The sequence below is a fragment of the Sus scrofa genome, chromosome 14 (assembly GCF_000003025.6).
Source record: "Sus scrofa isolate TJ Tabasco breed Duroc chromosome 14, Sscrofa11.1, whole genome shotgun sequence".
In the NCBI taxonomy this organism is placed as follows: Eukaryota; Metazoa; Chordata; class Mammalia; order Artiodactyla; family Suidae; genus Sus; species Sus scrofa.
In genome coordinates, this window is record NC_010456.5 from 55691961 (window position 1) to 55707271 (window position 15311).

At 42.9% G+C, this 15311-nt stretch overlaps 1 protein-coding gene across 2 annotated transcripts in view; it reads left to right on the plus strand.

Annotated features, from left to right (window-relative positions):
• The window catches only part of GNG4 (G protein subunit gamma 4), a 72343-nt gene that overhangs the window by 39218 nt on the left and 17814 nt on the right, over positions 1-15311 (plus strand). For both annotated transcript variants that reach the window (XM_021072991.1, XM_021072990.1), the window contains exon 3: positions 1283-1391. In XM_021072991.1, the coding sequence (XP_020928650.1) occupies positions 1293-1391 (99 nt within the window). In that variant the 5' untranslated portion in view covers positions 1283-1292. The remainder of the gene's footprint in view (positions 1-1282; positions 1392-15311) is intronic.

Here is a 15311-nt window from a genome sequence, read left to right on the forward strand (position 1 = left end):
CAGTTAGCGTCACAGTGGTCTTCCGGCATAATTACATGTTGGGTCAGAGAGAATTTCTTTCCCCTTCTAGAAAAGCCAGTCCGTGCTTGGGATAGGTGTGTTATATGTGTGTATATGCATGTGTGTGTGTGTTTTCTAGTATAAAAACAAACTTCCCCCATAAAGTCTGTGAACTTTTTGGAATGACAGCAAATTTAAATGATGAATAAAGCAAGCTCGTTCATGGGAAACTTGCATTTTGCGCTGTGGATTGCTAGGGGGTGCCATGTGAGACAGTGGAAAGAACCCTCAGCTAGCCTTCAACACTTTGAGTTTGGGCTCTGGGTCCACAGATTTTGGCTGCAGGACCTTTGCCTCTTGGCTTAATTCCTGAGTTTTGTACTTTCTCTCTTTATATATATATATATATATATAATTATTATTATTTATTTATTTATTTATTTTACTTTTTTACCTTTTTTTGCCATGCCTGCAGCATGTGGAAGTTCCTCAGCCAGGGCTCAAACAGGCAGCACAGCAGTGACCTGAGCCACAGCAGTGACCTGAGCCACAGCAATGACAATGCCGGATCCTTAAGCCACTGAGCCACCAGGGAATTCTCTGTACCTTTTTTTCTGTACAAAACAAAAGTCAGTCTATTTTGCCAACTTTAAGGGCTAGTAGAGGAATACATAAACAAAATGGGCATGGCAGTGATATATTACTAACAAAGCACTGTACGAATGTCAAGGTATTATTTATGGTCACGGGGGTGATACGATAATTCTGGGACTTGGAGTTCCCGTCATGGCTCAGTGGTTAACGAATCTGACTAGAAACCATGAGGTTGCAGGTTTGATCCCTGACCATGCTCAGTGGGTTAAGGATCTGGTGTTGCCGTGACCTGTGGTGTAGGTTGCAGATATGGCTCGGATCCTGCATGGCTGTGGCTTTGGTGTAGGCCGGCGGCTACAGCTCTGATTTGACCCCTAGCCTGGGAACCTCCATGTGCTGTGGGTGTGGCCCTAAAAAGACAAAAAATAAATAAATAAATAACTCTGTCATCTGCTCCCTCTCACTGGGGCTGGGAAGGTTTTACAAACAGGAGCCTGGTGTCTACCCAGGTGATGGACCAGAGAGCACTCCTCTTCAGACCCGGTGAGGGTCTGTTCCCCCGGCTTTCTGGCTGGACAGAGAAGCTGCCGGAGGCGGGGGCAGGGGCGGTGCTGAGGACGCTGAGGGGCGCTCTGCCCGGGCCTTTGGAAAAGCAGGTCTCCCAACCCCTTAACTTTGGTTGTTTCAGGGGCAGCAGAATGAAAGAAGGCATGTCCAATAACAGCACCGCCAGCATTTCCCAGGCCCGGAAGGCTGTGGAGCAGCTGAAGATGGAGGCCTGTATGGACAGGGTGAAGGTAAGCACGCACACGAGTCAGCCTGACCCTCAGACCAACACTCAGCTCAAAGCACTCCCCGCTGTGGAGTTCCCACTGTGGCACAGTGGGTTAGGGATCCAGTGTTGCTGCAGCTGTGGCATGGGTTGCAGCTGCAGCTCAGGTTCAATCCCTGGCCCAGGAACTTCCATGTGCTGCAGGTGCAGCCCAAAAACAAACAACCCCCCTTCCCCCCGTTTATAGAAGCCTCATGAGGATTAATACGTCACCCTATGTGCATCCAGCCAACACTGGCAGCTGTAACATTTACAGACCAGGGTTTGCTCCGGTGTTCCAAGTGTCTAGAGGATCAAAGGCATGCAAAATACACAGCATGCGTGAATTCCGTGAGGAGTTGCCAAAAATAGCCCTATTGAGCTCTGTTGTCACGCCAATAGGCGACAGAGGGTTTAACTGTGAGATCGATGCCAGTTTTCCTGTCTGATCCAGTGACTTGGAGGTTAGACAGCATCAGGTATTTGGACAGGGGTGCTGTTGAGAGCGCGTTGTGGAATCATGCATGCGTTTGTCAGATGCTCCTTTGGGGAAGGGGAGGAAAGGTGCCACCGCGGGGCACAGAGATCTTCACACTGGGAGATCTGAAGCACAGAAAGCCACCCTTCTCCAGATGCTGCTTAGAAGCGAGGAGGAGGAGGCGGGGTGAAGGACTTTCGATCCTTGAGACGCACGCATTCCTGAGATGCAGCCCCGGCTCATGGACTGTAATAGAGCTGAACCTTATCAGGATTTTGACACCAGGAAGCACGTGTCCAGTGTGGCTGTGGTCCTTGGGGACACAGAACCAGGAGCCTCGCCCACGCTTCTGGGATTCAAATGAGGCAATCCACGAGACAGTGGGCACCTCCTAATGCCTTCTGATGGCAGCGCCAGCAGTCTGTCCCCTGCCCTCGTAAGGTTCCCATCACTGAGAGATCGGGCTAGTAGCACCAGCTCCTGCCTCCATCAGGATGGTCCCCCCTTCCCCAGGGCTTCCAGGCAACAGCACTCAGGGAGGCAGTGAGTGACAGGATGTATACAAGGTAAGAAGGGGTGCAAGATGATACAGCTTGGTCTACATGGGTCAGCATACTGGGCACATACTGGTACCAACTACAAGTCAGATGTCCACCCTTGACCTTGATGCTAGAGGAGGGAGCAAAAAACAAAACAATCTAGCAGAGGGGGCACCCCAGCATCACCCTAAGAAGACAGTCACCGCTCTTGTGGTCCCTGATAGGACAGACATTGACTGAGAGGATGAGGACTGTGGTGAGATCCACTCGTAGCACGAGCATCCCTGAGCCCCTGCTCTGCCCTCTGCGTGGTGTTGGGCTGTAAACACGACTGGAATGTCCCTGTCCTGTCGCTCAGAGAAGACGCCCAGGAGTCAGAGCTAGAAGCTGGTTGGGAAGTGGAACTAGGAGAAGGGAAGGCTAGGGGAAGCAACCCTGGCTCATCACGTGCCCTGGACTTGACAGAGGGGCCTCGGGTTGTGCTAGGAAGCCAGCCAGGGGTGCTGCATCCTCAGGTGCAGGGCATGACAATAACAGAGCATAGCAAGGCTGTGGGATGGTGCAGAAGATAGAGCCGTCAGAGACCAGGAGGCAGCAAAGGCTGCACAGGAAACCCGGAGAGGTGTTAGGGACCTGGGGAGCGCCGAGCAGAGGGTGGAGGCAGGATGGAGAGGCCAGCATGAGAACCTCAGCAGAATTAGAGGGGAAGTGTGGGAGTTGCCAGGGAAAGAGAAGTTAGCCCCCAGCTGTCAAGCCCATGGCCAGAGAACTGGAAACACCATGGGCACTGTCTTTGGTGGTGCCACCGCTGCCACGCCGGGAGTTCTGTTTTGGCAAGAAGACTCTTCATGATAACAACACATCATTACCTATGACCATCACCTCTGCAGAAGTCGAGGTGGGCACCCCGTGTCCCCATGAGGGCCCTTCAAGGGTCACTAAGGGCACATGCACAGTCTGCAAAAGAAAGAGGAGTTCATAAGGCAACTCAAAGTCCAGCTCTTTACCCAGTTTGTATTCCAGGGATGGGCAGCCCTGTTCTTGCAGTGACCAAGGAGAGGTCAGAAAAGCAGCTTCTCGATCCCAGGAGAGGCCTCTCGAGGTGTCTGCCGACTCTGCGGTAATTCCAGGTCCAGTGACAGCTGTGTCAGATTTTGTTCAGAGCCGGCAGAGTTTTGTCCCTGAGGAGGTGGCCCAGGGCTTGCCTGAGGACAGAGGTGGCCCTGAGGAACCACATCCTGGCCCAAGTTGCACAGTCACTGTGGTTTATTAGTTTTGTTTTTGCTCACACAACCTTGACCATTTTGTGTGTGTGTGTGTGGTAGGATACGCATCACATATAATTTACCGTTTTAACCATTTTTGTGTTTGTTTGTTTTTAGGGCTGCACCTGCAGCATATGGAAGTTCCCCGGCTAGGGGTACAATCAGAGCTGCAACTTCCAGCCTACACCACAGCCGCAGCAACACCAGATCCTTAACCCACTGAGCGAGTCCAGGGATCAAACCTGCATCCTCATGGATACTGGTCGGGTTTTTAACTTGCTGAGCCACAAAGGGAACTTCCATTTTAACCATTTTTAAGTGTATAATTCAATAACATAAAGTATACCCACCATACTGTGTGGTCATCATCACCATCCATTTTCAGAACTTTTTCATTATTCCAAACAGAAACTCTCCTCGTCAAACTCTAACTCCTCAGCCTCTGGTGACCTCTCGACAACTTTCTGTCTCTATGAATTTGACTCTTCAAGGTACCTCATTTATATAAGTGGAATCATACAATGTTTGTCTGAATTTTGCATGTGGCTTACCTCACTTGGCATATGCCTTCAAGGTGTGTGAGAATTTCTTTCCTTTATAAAACAGAAGAGTATTTCCTTGTATGTACATACCTCATTTTATTTATCCATTCATCTGTTGGTGAACATTTGGGTTGTTTCCACCTTTGGACTGTTGTGCAGAATGCTGATATGAATATGAGTGTGCAGATCCGTCCTCTCACTTCTTTTGGGTCTATACCCAGAAGTGGAATTGCTGGGTCAATTCTACATTCAACATTTTTTTTTCTTTTTAGGGCCTCATCCGTGGCATGTGGAGGTTCCCAGGCTAGGAGTCAAATCAGAGCTGTAGCCACTGGCCTACACCACAACCATAGCAACTCAGGATCCACACCACATCTGCGACCTACAACACAGCTCACGGCAGTGCTGGATCCTTAACCCACTGAGTGAGGCCAGGGATCAAACCTGCATCCTCATGGATACTAGTCAGATTCGTTTCCACTGAGCCACAACAGAAACTCCCAAGGGTTTCTTGTATATTACATGTTACAGAGAGATTTCCCAGTTTGTTGTTTGTCTTTTAGCAGTCTTTAATTCCGTCTTTAATTATTTTTGATGTACCAATTTTTTAGAATTAAAATATCAAAACAAGCAATATTTCCTTGTAGACTCCTTTGCTTTATACATAAGGCTTTCCATGCTAAAACTAGATAAATATGCACCTATACTTTTTCTAGTTCTTTTATTATTTCATTCTTGATGTTTAACTATCTCATCCATCAAACTCATTATGTCATTTAGTTAAGGATCCAGATAAGATGTTTTTCAAAGTTTATTTTTTCAAAATTTAAACCAGTTCATAATTAACAGCCTGTAATTCCCCCCTTAGTCTGAAATGTGGAAATGTGGTAACTCATTCTGCTCTCCCACTTTTTTTTTTTTTTTTTTTTTTTTTTTTTGGCCACACCTGCTCCATGTGGAAGTTCCTGGGAAGTTCCTATGAAACAGCAGCGACCCAAGCCCCTGCAATGACAATGCCAGATCCTTAACCTACTGAGCTAGCCACTTTTGAGCAGATACTAACTCTCCAGGGTATTTCTTTCCCTACCCCTGGTCAGCCACCCCATCTCTATTACCAGATCTCTGTCTACCATATTAACCCTCATGGTCTCTAGTTTTATCCCTAGCCCACTTCTCTTTTAAACCTTGAAAATCTTCTTGGGTAAACTCATCTACTCCTGTGACTTTTTAATGTATCTGTATCTCTAGCCCAACCCCCTGAGCTCTTGTTCTATATACCAGGGTGCCCACTGGTCTATCTCCCAAAGCCTTAAAATCAGCACATCCAAAACTGACCTTTTTTACTTCATGTTCTTTTTGTGTATTCTCTCTCTCATTTCCTTAGACCACCATCCACCTGGTCTCTCAAACTGGAAACACTCTTTCATCCCCCGTAGTTAATTATTTCCACATCCCACCGTTTTAGCTCCCTGAACATTTCTGAGATCTGTCCCCCTCTCCTCCATCCTCACGGTCACATGTGTTGCCTGGCAACTGCAGCCGCTATAGGTGGTTTCCCTGCATAGATCTGCCCTTCCCCCTTCTCTCATTTAGCCTAGGATAAAAAAAAATCTAACTGTGACTTACTCTACTTCAAACTGCAGTACATAAAATAGGAGCTCCTTAACCAGGTGTTGTCACTACTATGGCATGGGTTAGATCCTTGGCCCCAGAACTTCTGCATGCCATGGTCATGGCCAAAAACAAAGAGCTCCTTACATGACCTCCAAGGCTCTTGATTCAACCCACTCATTGTGTCCTAGGGACTATTTGTACTCCTCTAGCCTCATCTCTTTGTACCCCCTCCCACATGTCTACACATATACTTTCTCCAGCATTTCTTCCTGTTTTCTTTGTTTTAATTAAAGTATTGTTGATTTACAATATTGTGTCTATTTCTGCTGTACAGCAAAGTGACCCAGTCTACCTATATATATTCTTTTTCTCATATTATTTTCCATCATGTTCTATCACAAGATTGGATATAGTTTCCTGTACTATACAGTAGGACCTTATTGTTTATTCACTCTAAATGTAATAATTTGTATCTACTAACCCCAAACTCCCAGTCCATCCAACTCCTTCCCCCTCCCCCTTGGCAACCACAAGTCTGTTCTTTATATCTGTGAGTCTGTTTCTGTTTGGTAGATAGGTTCATTTGTGCCACGTGTTAGATTCCAGATATAGGTGATAGCATATGGTATTTGTCTTTCTCTTTCTGACTTGCTTCACTTAGTATGACAGTCTCTAGTTGTACCCATGTTACTGAAAATGGCATTATTTTGTTCTTTTTTAATGGCTGAGTAGTATTCCATTGTGTATACATACCGCATCTTCTTAATCCATTCATTTGTTGATAGATATTCAGGTACTTTCCACGTCTTGGCCATTGTGAATAGTGCTGCAGTGAACATAGAGTTCACGTGTCCTTTTTTTTTTTTTTTTTTTGTCTTTTTTTGCCATTTCTTGGGCTGCTCCTGCGGCATATGGAGGTTCCCAGGCTAGGGGTCTAATCGGAGCTGTAGCCACAGCCACAGCAACACAGGATCCAAGCCGCATCTGCGACCTACACCACAGCTCACAGCAATGCCGGATCCTTAACCCACTGAGCAAGGCCAGGGATCAAACCCCCAACCTCATGGTTCCTAGTCAGATTTGTTAACCACTGAGCCACGACGGGAACTCCTCATGTGTCTTTTTGAATTGTAGTTTTGTCTAGATATATGCCCAGGAGTGGGATTCTCCAGAAATTTCTTAACTATGCCCTGCTATGACATGCTCCTCCATCTGGAAGATTTTTTTTCTCTTCTGCCTGGACAGTATCTCTTCATTCATCAAATGCCAGTTTAGAGAGGAATATAGACACTGGTCTGTGAGCCCTGGCATTCCATCCCCTGGCTTTTCAAAAAGATAGTCTGCTTGCCTTAAAGTGGGAATTGGCCAAAATTCCAAGAACTCCACCCCAGGATTGGACAAACTGGGGCAAGTATGAAACATCCTTAGAGGGAAAGCACTAAAGAATAATTTACCTGAACTGGGACTTTCCACTGCCTCAGCTCACTTCACCCACTCAAAGAACTGAATGAGGATGTATCAGCCACACTGTAAAGAGAATATTAAAACATTGTTTCATCAAACAATGAAGGGGTCAAGGAGAATCTCTCCTACTGTTCTTGCAAAAAGAGCAGACTTGGATTAGAACTTCCCCCTTTCTAAGAATTAAAAAAAGAAAAAGAAAGAAACGTTGGATGGAGGTAAATATTCTCTCAAAAAAAAAGAAAATCAAGGACCAAACTCTATCATACAAAAGACTAATAAAACATTCACTTAGGGAGGAATCTTCTTCCAAAGAACCAAAGAAAACTTTAGGTAACTCCTTTATAGTCTTAAAAAATATACAGCAAACATAGAATCTATGAGACAAGAGCTCAAAGGAGAAATAAAATAATGAGTTGAAAGGCAGGTAGAAAAAAACTAAGGAAAGAATTTGAAAAGGGACGGGGAAAACCATGAGACGGAGCAGAGTCTTTTTCTGTCTGACTCACTTCACTTAGTGTGATCATCTCTAGGTCCATCCATGTTGCTGCAAAAGGCATGATTTCATTCTTGTTTATAGTTGAATAATACTCTGTTGTATATATGTACTATATCTTTTTTAAATTTTCAGAGTTGTTTCATTAGGAATTCCTATCGTGGCACAGCAGAAACAAATCCAACTAGAAACCATGAGGTTGAGGGTTCAATCCATGGCCTCATACAGTGGGTTAAGAATCCGGCGTTGCTGTGACCTGTGGTGCAGGTCACAGATACAGCTCAGGCCGGCAGCTACAGCTTCGATTAGACCCCTAGCCTGGGAATCTCCATGTGCCTTGAGTGCAGCCCTAAAAAGCAAAAAAAAAGTCATTAAAGTATAATGGATTAAGATGTGGTTGATTTACAATGTTGTGCCAATTTCTGCTGTTTGTACCACATCTTCTTTATCCATTCATCTGTCTATGGACAGTGAGGTTGTTTCCTTGTTTTGGCTATTGCAAATAGTGCTGCAATGAATATCGGGGTGCATATATCTTTTTAAATTATGATATTGCTTATATGTGGTATCTAAAAAATGGTATAAATGAACTTATATACAAAACAGAAATAGGCCCACAGACATAGAAAAAAATTGTGGTCATTGAAAGGTAGGGGAGGGATAAATTATGCATTTGGGATTAACACATACATGCTACTATAGGTAAATTAGAGAAGTTCTCTTTGTGGTTCAGATGGTTAAGAACCAGACATTGTCTCCATGAGGATGCAGATTGATCCCTGGCCCCTTGCTCAGTGTGTTAAGAATCAGGCATTGCCACAAGCTATGGCGTAGGTCACAGTTGTGGCTCGGATCTGGCATTGCTGTGGCTGTGATGTAGGCCTGCAGTTGCCACTTGGATTCAACCCCTATGCTGGGAACTTCCATATGCTGCAGGTATGGCCATAAAAAGAAAGAAAAATAGATGACAAATACCTACTGTATAGTACAGGAGCTAAACATTTCGTAATAAACTGTAAAGGAAAAGAATCTGAAAAAAATGGATGTGTATGTATGTGTGATAATTGAATCACTTTGCTGTACACCTGAAACTGACACAACATTGTAAATCAATTATAATGAAAGGAAGAAAGGGAGGGAGGAAGGAGGAAAGAAAGAAGAAGCAAAGAGTATAACACATGTAGAGAAAACCAAATTAATGCCACGGAGGACAGGCTTAAGAAACTGAGGCAGGATTTCCCGTTGTGGCTCAGTGGTTAACGAATCCAACTAGGAACCATGAGGTTGTGGGTTCGATCCCTGGCCTCGCTCAGTGGGTTAAGGATCCGGCGTTGCCATGAGCTGTGGTGTAGTTTGCAGACGCAGCTCGGATCCTGTGTTGCTGTGGCTCTGGTGTAGGCCGGCAACTACAGCTCTGATTGGACCCCTAGCCTGGGAACCTCCATATGCCACGGGAGCAGCCCTAGAAAAGGCAAAAAGACAAAAAAGAAAAAGAAAGAAACTGAGACAGTAAGCAAAAGAAAAAGACAAGTAAATTAAAACAGAGAGAGGGTAAGAGAAAGGAAGACTGACTACAACATCCCAACATTTAGATGCTCATGTTCCCACCAGAGAGAACAAATGGAATAAAAAGTATTCTGAAGGATAGAATATTAAAAGATTTCAGGACAAAAGATTTGAGTCTGCTGATCCAAACAGCTCAGCATATCCCAGGAAAGAATGGACTAGAAAATGATCAACCCGGAAAAACATACACAGCTGAGGTTATATGACCTCAAAGAAAGAATCCATTAAGTATAGAGGCAGGACAAGCACACCTCACTTAACACGTGTCAGATGCTTGAGTCCTCACGCCAGGCCTCAGGCATTGGTGCTACTGGAACCCCAGGCTTCAGACAGGAAAACCAAGGACCACAGTTGCTATGTGAGGAACTGGGGATACCAACCCAAATCCTGAGTCTGATAAACACAGCACCCCACCTACAGAAGGCAGAAATAGTCTAGACAGACTCGCATCTCCGTTCAGAAGATGTCAGCCTAAGATTCTTCAAAAATTCTCAAATTCTACCAAGAATTTACTCCCTAGCCAAGTTGGTCATTTATGTCCTAGGCAACATAAACGTATTTTCAATTATGCAGAAAGTTAAATCTAAATGTGCATCCTTTCTCTAGCAAGATTGTTTCATTCTTTTTTAAAAAGTAATTATAGCTGATTTACAGTATTCTGTCAATTTCCGCTGTACAGCAGAGTGACCCAGTTATGCATATATATACGTTCTTTTTCTCATACTATCTTCCATCATGTTCTATCGCAAGTTACTGGATATAGTTCCCTGTGCTATACAGCAGGACCTCATGGCTTATCCATTCTAATTGTAATAGTTTGCAGAGTTCCCATCATGGCTCAGTGACTAACGAATCCCCACTAGGAACCATGAGGTTGCGGGTTCAATCCCTGGCCTCGCTCAGTGGGTTAAGGATCCAGCATTGCCCTGAGCTGTGGTGTAGGCTCAGATCTGATGTTACTGTGGTGTAGGCCGGCAGCTGCAGCTCCAATAAGACCCCTTGCCTGGGAACCTCCATGTGCTGTGAGTGAGGCCCTAGAAAATAAATAAATAAATAAATAAATAAATGTAATAGTTTGCATCTAATAACCCTAAACTCCTAGTCCATCCCACTCCCTCCCCTTCCCCTTCCCCCTCCGCCTCAGCAACCACAGGTCTGTTCTCTTTGTCCATGAGTTTGTTTCTGTTCTATAGATAGGTTCATTTGTGCCATATTTTAGATTTTATGTATAAGTGATATCATATGGTATTTGTCTTTCTCTTCCTGACTTCACTTGGTATGAGAATCTCTAGTTCCATTCATGTTGCTGCAAATGGCATTATTTTGTTCTTATTATGGCTGAGTAGTATTCCAGTGTGTATGTACCACATCTTAATACATTCATCTGTTGATGGACATTTAGGTTGTTTCCATGTCTTAGCTATTGTGAATAGTGCTGCAGTGAACATAAGGGTGCATGTATCTTTTTGAATGAAAGTTTTGTCTGGTTATATGCCCACAAGTGGGATTGCTGAATGATATGGTAGTTCTCTCTTTTTTTTTTTTTTAGGGCTTCACCCTCGGCATATGGAGGTTCCCAGGCTAGGGGTCGATTTGGAGCTGTAGCCACTGGCCACAGCCACAGCCATGCCAGATCCCAGCCGCATCTACGACCTACACCACAGCTCACGGTAATGCCAAATCCTTAATCCACTGAGCAAGGCCAGGGATCAAACCTGCATACTCCTGGATACTAGTCAGATTCGTTTCTGCTGAACCACGATGGGAACTCCCATATGGTGCTTCTATATATAGGTTTCTAAGACACCTCCATACTGTTTTCCACAGTGGTTGTACCAATTTACATTCCCACCAACAGTGTAGGGGGGTTCCCTTTCTCCACACCCTCTCCAGCATTTGTTATTTGTGGACTTAACGATGGCCATTCTCACTGGTGTGAGGTGGTACCTCATTGTAGTTTTGATTTGTATTTCTGTATGTTGAGCATCTTTTCATGTGCCTACTGGTCACCAGATGTTTTCTTTGAAGAGATGTCTGGGTGGTTTGTTTTTGGTTTTGAGTGGTATGAGTTTTTTGTATATTTTGGAGATCAAGTCCTTGTCAGTTGCAGCATTTGCAACTATTTTCTTTCTTTCTTTTAATGCTTTCCTTTGCTTTGCAAAAGCTTGTAAGTTTGATTAGGTCCCACTGGTTTATTTTTGTTTAAGTTTCTATTGCCTTGGATGACTAACCTAAGAAAACATTTATATGGAGTATGTCAGATGATGTTTTGCCTTCTCTTCTAGGAGTCGTAGGGCGTCATTTCTTATGTTTAAATCTTTGAGCCGTTTTGAGTTTATTTTTGTGCATGGTGTGAAGGTGTGTTCCAATTTCATTGATTTACATGCAACTGTCTAGTTTTCCCAGTACCACTTGCTGAAGAAACTGTCTTTTCCCCATTTTATATTCTTGCTTCCTTTGTCAAAGATTAATTTACCATAGGTGAAAGGGTTTACTTCTGGGCTCTCTATTATGGTCCATTGATCCATATGCCTGTTTTTGTACCAATACCACATTATTTTGATTACTGTAGCTTTGTAATATTGTCTGACATCTGGGAGAATCATGCCATCTGCCTGGTTTTTTTTTTCCCCCTTAGGATTGCTGTGGCAATTCTGCGTCTTTTATTTTAATCCATATAAATTTTTGGATTATTTATGAAATAATTTTGGATTATCTGTGGAAAATATCATATATAATTTACAGGAATCACATTAAATCTGTAGATTGCTTTGGGTAGTATGGCCATCTTAACAATATTAATCTTCCAATCCAGGAGAATGGAATAGTTTTTCATTTCTTTGAATCCTCTTTAATTTTCCTTTATTAATGTTTTGTTTATTTGTTTGTTTGATTTTTGGACATACCCATGGCATAAGGAAGTTCCCAGGCCAGGGGTCAAATTGGAGCTACAGCTGCTGGCTTACACCACAGCCACAGCAATGCCAGATTCAAGCCGCATCTGAGACCTACACCACAGTTCACAGCAACACCAGATCCCTAACCCACTGAGTGAGGCCAGGGATTGAGCCAACATCCTCATGGATACTAGTTGGATTCATTTCTGCTGTGCCACAACAGGAAATCCTCTTCTTTTTAGTTTTTAGTGCTTTTTTATATAGTTTTTACAAATAGAAACAAATACACACGTACATAATTTAGAACATCTCCATCACCTTAATAAGATCCCTTATGCCTGTTTATAGTTAGTATTTCACTCTGACCCTACAAAAGCCCTGAATACTATGATAAACCATAGCAGGAGACCCAGGTCTTAGGTCTCTAGCATTATAACATCCACTGCATTGAGAAATTACAGAAACATAATTGATTAGCTAGGAATGCTGGGACAGACTTGAAACTCGCAACACAGTATCTTCAACTATAATTGCTGAGGAGGAACTCCTCTTCTTGATCCTTTTATCATTTTATATAGTGTCCTTCTTTATCTTTCTTTATGGCCTTTGTTTTAAAAGTCTATTTGTCTGACTTGAGAATTGCAACTCCTGCTTTCCTATCATTTCCATTTGCATGAAATATCTTTTTCCATCCCCTCACTTTCAATTTGTGTGTGTGCCTTTGCCCTTATGTGGGTCTCTTGTAGGCTCTTGTTTTTTTTATCCAGTCTACCACTCTGTGTCTTCTGACTGGAGCATTCGATCCATTGATTTAAGGTAATTATTGATAAATATGTATTTATTGCCCTTTTAAACCTTGTTTTCCAATTAATCCTATGTTTCTCCTTTGTTCCTTTATTTTTCTTTTTGTGATTTGATGATTTCCTTTTATTTTAGGCTTGTTCTTCTTCTTCTTTTTAGTATTTGTGAATGTATTATTTGTTTTTGACTTGTAGTTGCCCCTTTTTTCAAGTATGTTAACCTTTTCCTACATCAGCTTGCTTAAGACTGATAGTCATATGGCCTCAAACACATTCTTAAGTAAAGAATCTAGATTTTCTTACTCTCCTTCCCCATATTTTATGATTTTGATGTCTGTTTTTACCTCTTCATGTTTATCGTTTTGCTGTTCCTTGTGTTTATCATCACTTTCACAAATAGGTTTTGGGTTGTTTTTTTTTTTTTTTCTTTTTATCTGTATAGTGGCTTACTTATGTGATTACTTTCCAGTTGTGATTTCCTCCATCCTGTATCTTCTTACTTCTTTCCTATTTAGGTGAGACCTTTCAAAATTTATTTTAGGACAGGTTTAATATTGCTATATTCATTTAGTTTTTGCTTGTCTGAGAAATTCTTTATTTCTCCTTCTATTTTAAATGTTTATCTTGCTGAGTGAGAATTCTAGGCTGCGCCTTTTTCCTTTTAGAACTTTGAATATATATTGCCACTCTCTTCTGGTCTGTAGCATTTCTGTGGAGAAATTAGCTGATAGCCTTATAGGGGTTCCCTTGAAATTAACTCCTTGTTTTTATCTTGCTGCCTTTAGAATCCTCTCCTCATCTTTAACTTTTGCCACTTTTATTATAATATATTTTGATATAGTTTGTTTGGTTTCTTCTTATTTGGGACCCTCAATGCTTCCCGTATCTGGATATCTGTCTCCTTTAGATTTAGAAAGTTTTCTGCCATAATTTCTTCAAATATGTTTTCAACCCCCTTTTCTCTTTCTTCTCCTACTAGGATCCCTTTATGTATAGATTTGCATACTTTGTATTATCCCATAGATTTCTCACATTGCTCTCATTTTTTTAAACTTGATTTTCTGTCAGCTGTCCTGATTGGGTGATTTATGTTATTCTATCTTCCAAGTCATCTATTCATTCCTCTGCATTTGTTCTGCTGTCCAATTCCTTTAGCTCAGCATTATGTCACCAAATGAATTTTCTTATTTTTCTTGGTCCTTCCTTATAGTTTCTAGTTCCTTTTTAAGGCATTCTGCATTACTGTTGATAGCTGTTCTTAATTCCTTCAGCATTTTCAATATCTCCTTTTTTTACCTCTGTGTCAGTTATACTGCAGAGGTCTGTTTCCTTGTTTGCTCCTTCAGGACACTCCTTCTGCTCTTTTAACTGGGAGTGATTCCTGTGAGTCTTCATTTTGCTTATCTTTTTCTTACTCTTTGAAGCCCAAGCCTCAGCACCCAGCCCCTACCTGAGTATCTCAGGCTGAGGTGCACCAGACAGTAGTACCAATCTTCTGCACAGCTCTTCTCTCTGTTTTGACTTCCTCAGACTGGCTGCTATGATTTTCTCTGAGGCTTTGAGGCTCTCCCTCTGTCCCAGCTGATCTCCCTGCCAATTAGGTGGCCTCATAGAGTGTGGATTCCTTTCCTCTTTCACAGCTCCCTCTCAGGAGTGCTGGTTCTGCCCTGATTCCTTTCCTCTCTCTCTCTCCCCGCTCTTACTTTTGTTTCATCCAGTTTTGTGGGGGTTTTCTTGCCCTTTTTGGAAGTCTGAGGTCTTCTGCCAGAATTCTGTAGATGTTCTGTGAGAATTTTTTTTAATGTATTTAGGGGAGAAGATGAGCTCCACATCCTACTCCGCTGCCATCTTGATCCCAGATCTTGAGGATGTATTTAACACCTCCACTTCTGGTGTTGTCCTTAGTACAAATGGCCAATGATTCTTACCTCCTTAGTATCCTTCAGCTTTCCATTTATGTAAAGATTTGAATCATCCTTCTTACTATTTTGTAAAATTGTGAGAACTGATGAGAAACTGGATGCTTGCTTTCTAATCTCAGTGTCTTGGCTTGGCTTTTCAGTCTCTCCCTGACTTGTTAGAGACTACCTTCCCAACCAGGATTCCTGCCAGTGCCATGGTCCCAGTAGTCTCCTGCCTCCTCTGGACTCCTTGCATTTTTGTATGTGGCATGTGATCTGGCCAGATGAAAGCTGGATCAAAATAACTTTCACTTGGGGAATGGTATGGTATAAAAGAAGTGGCCATG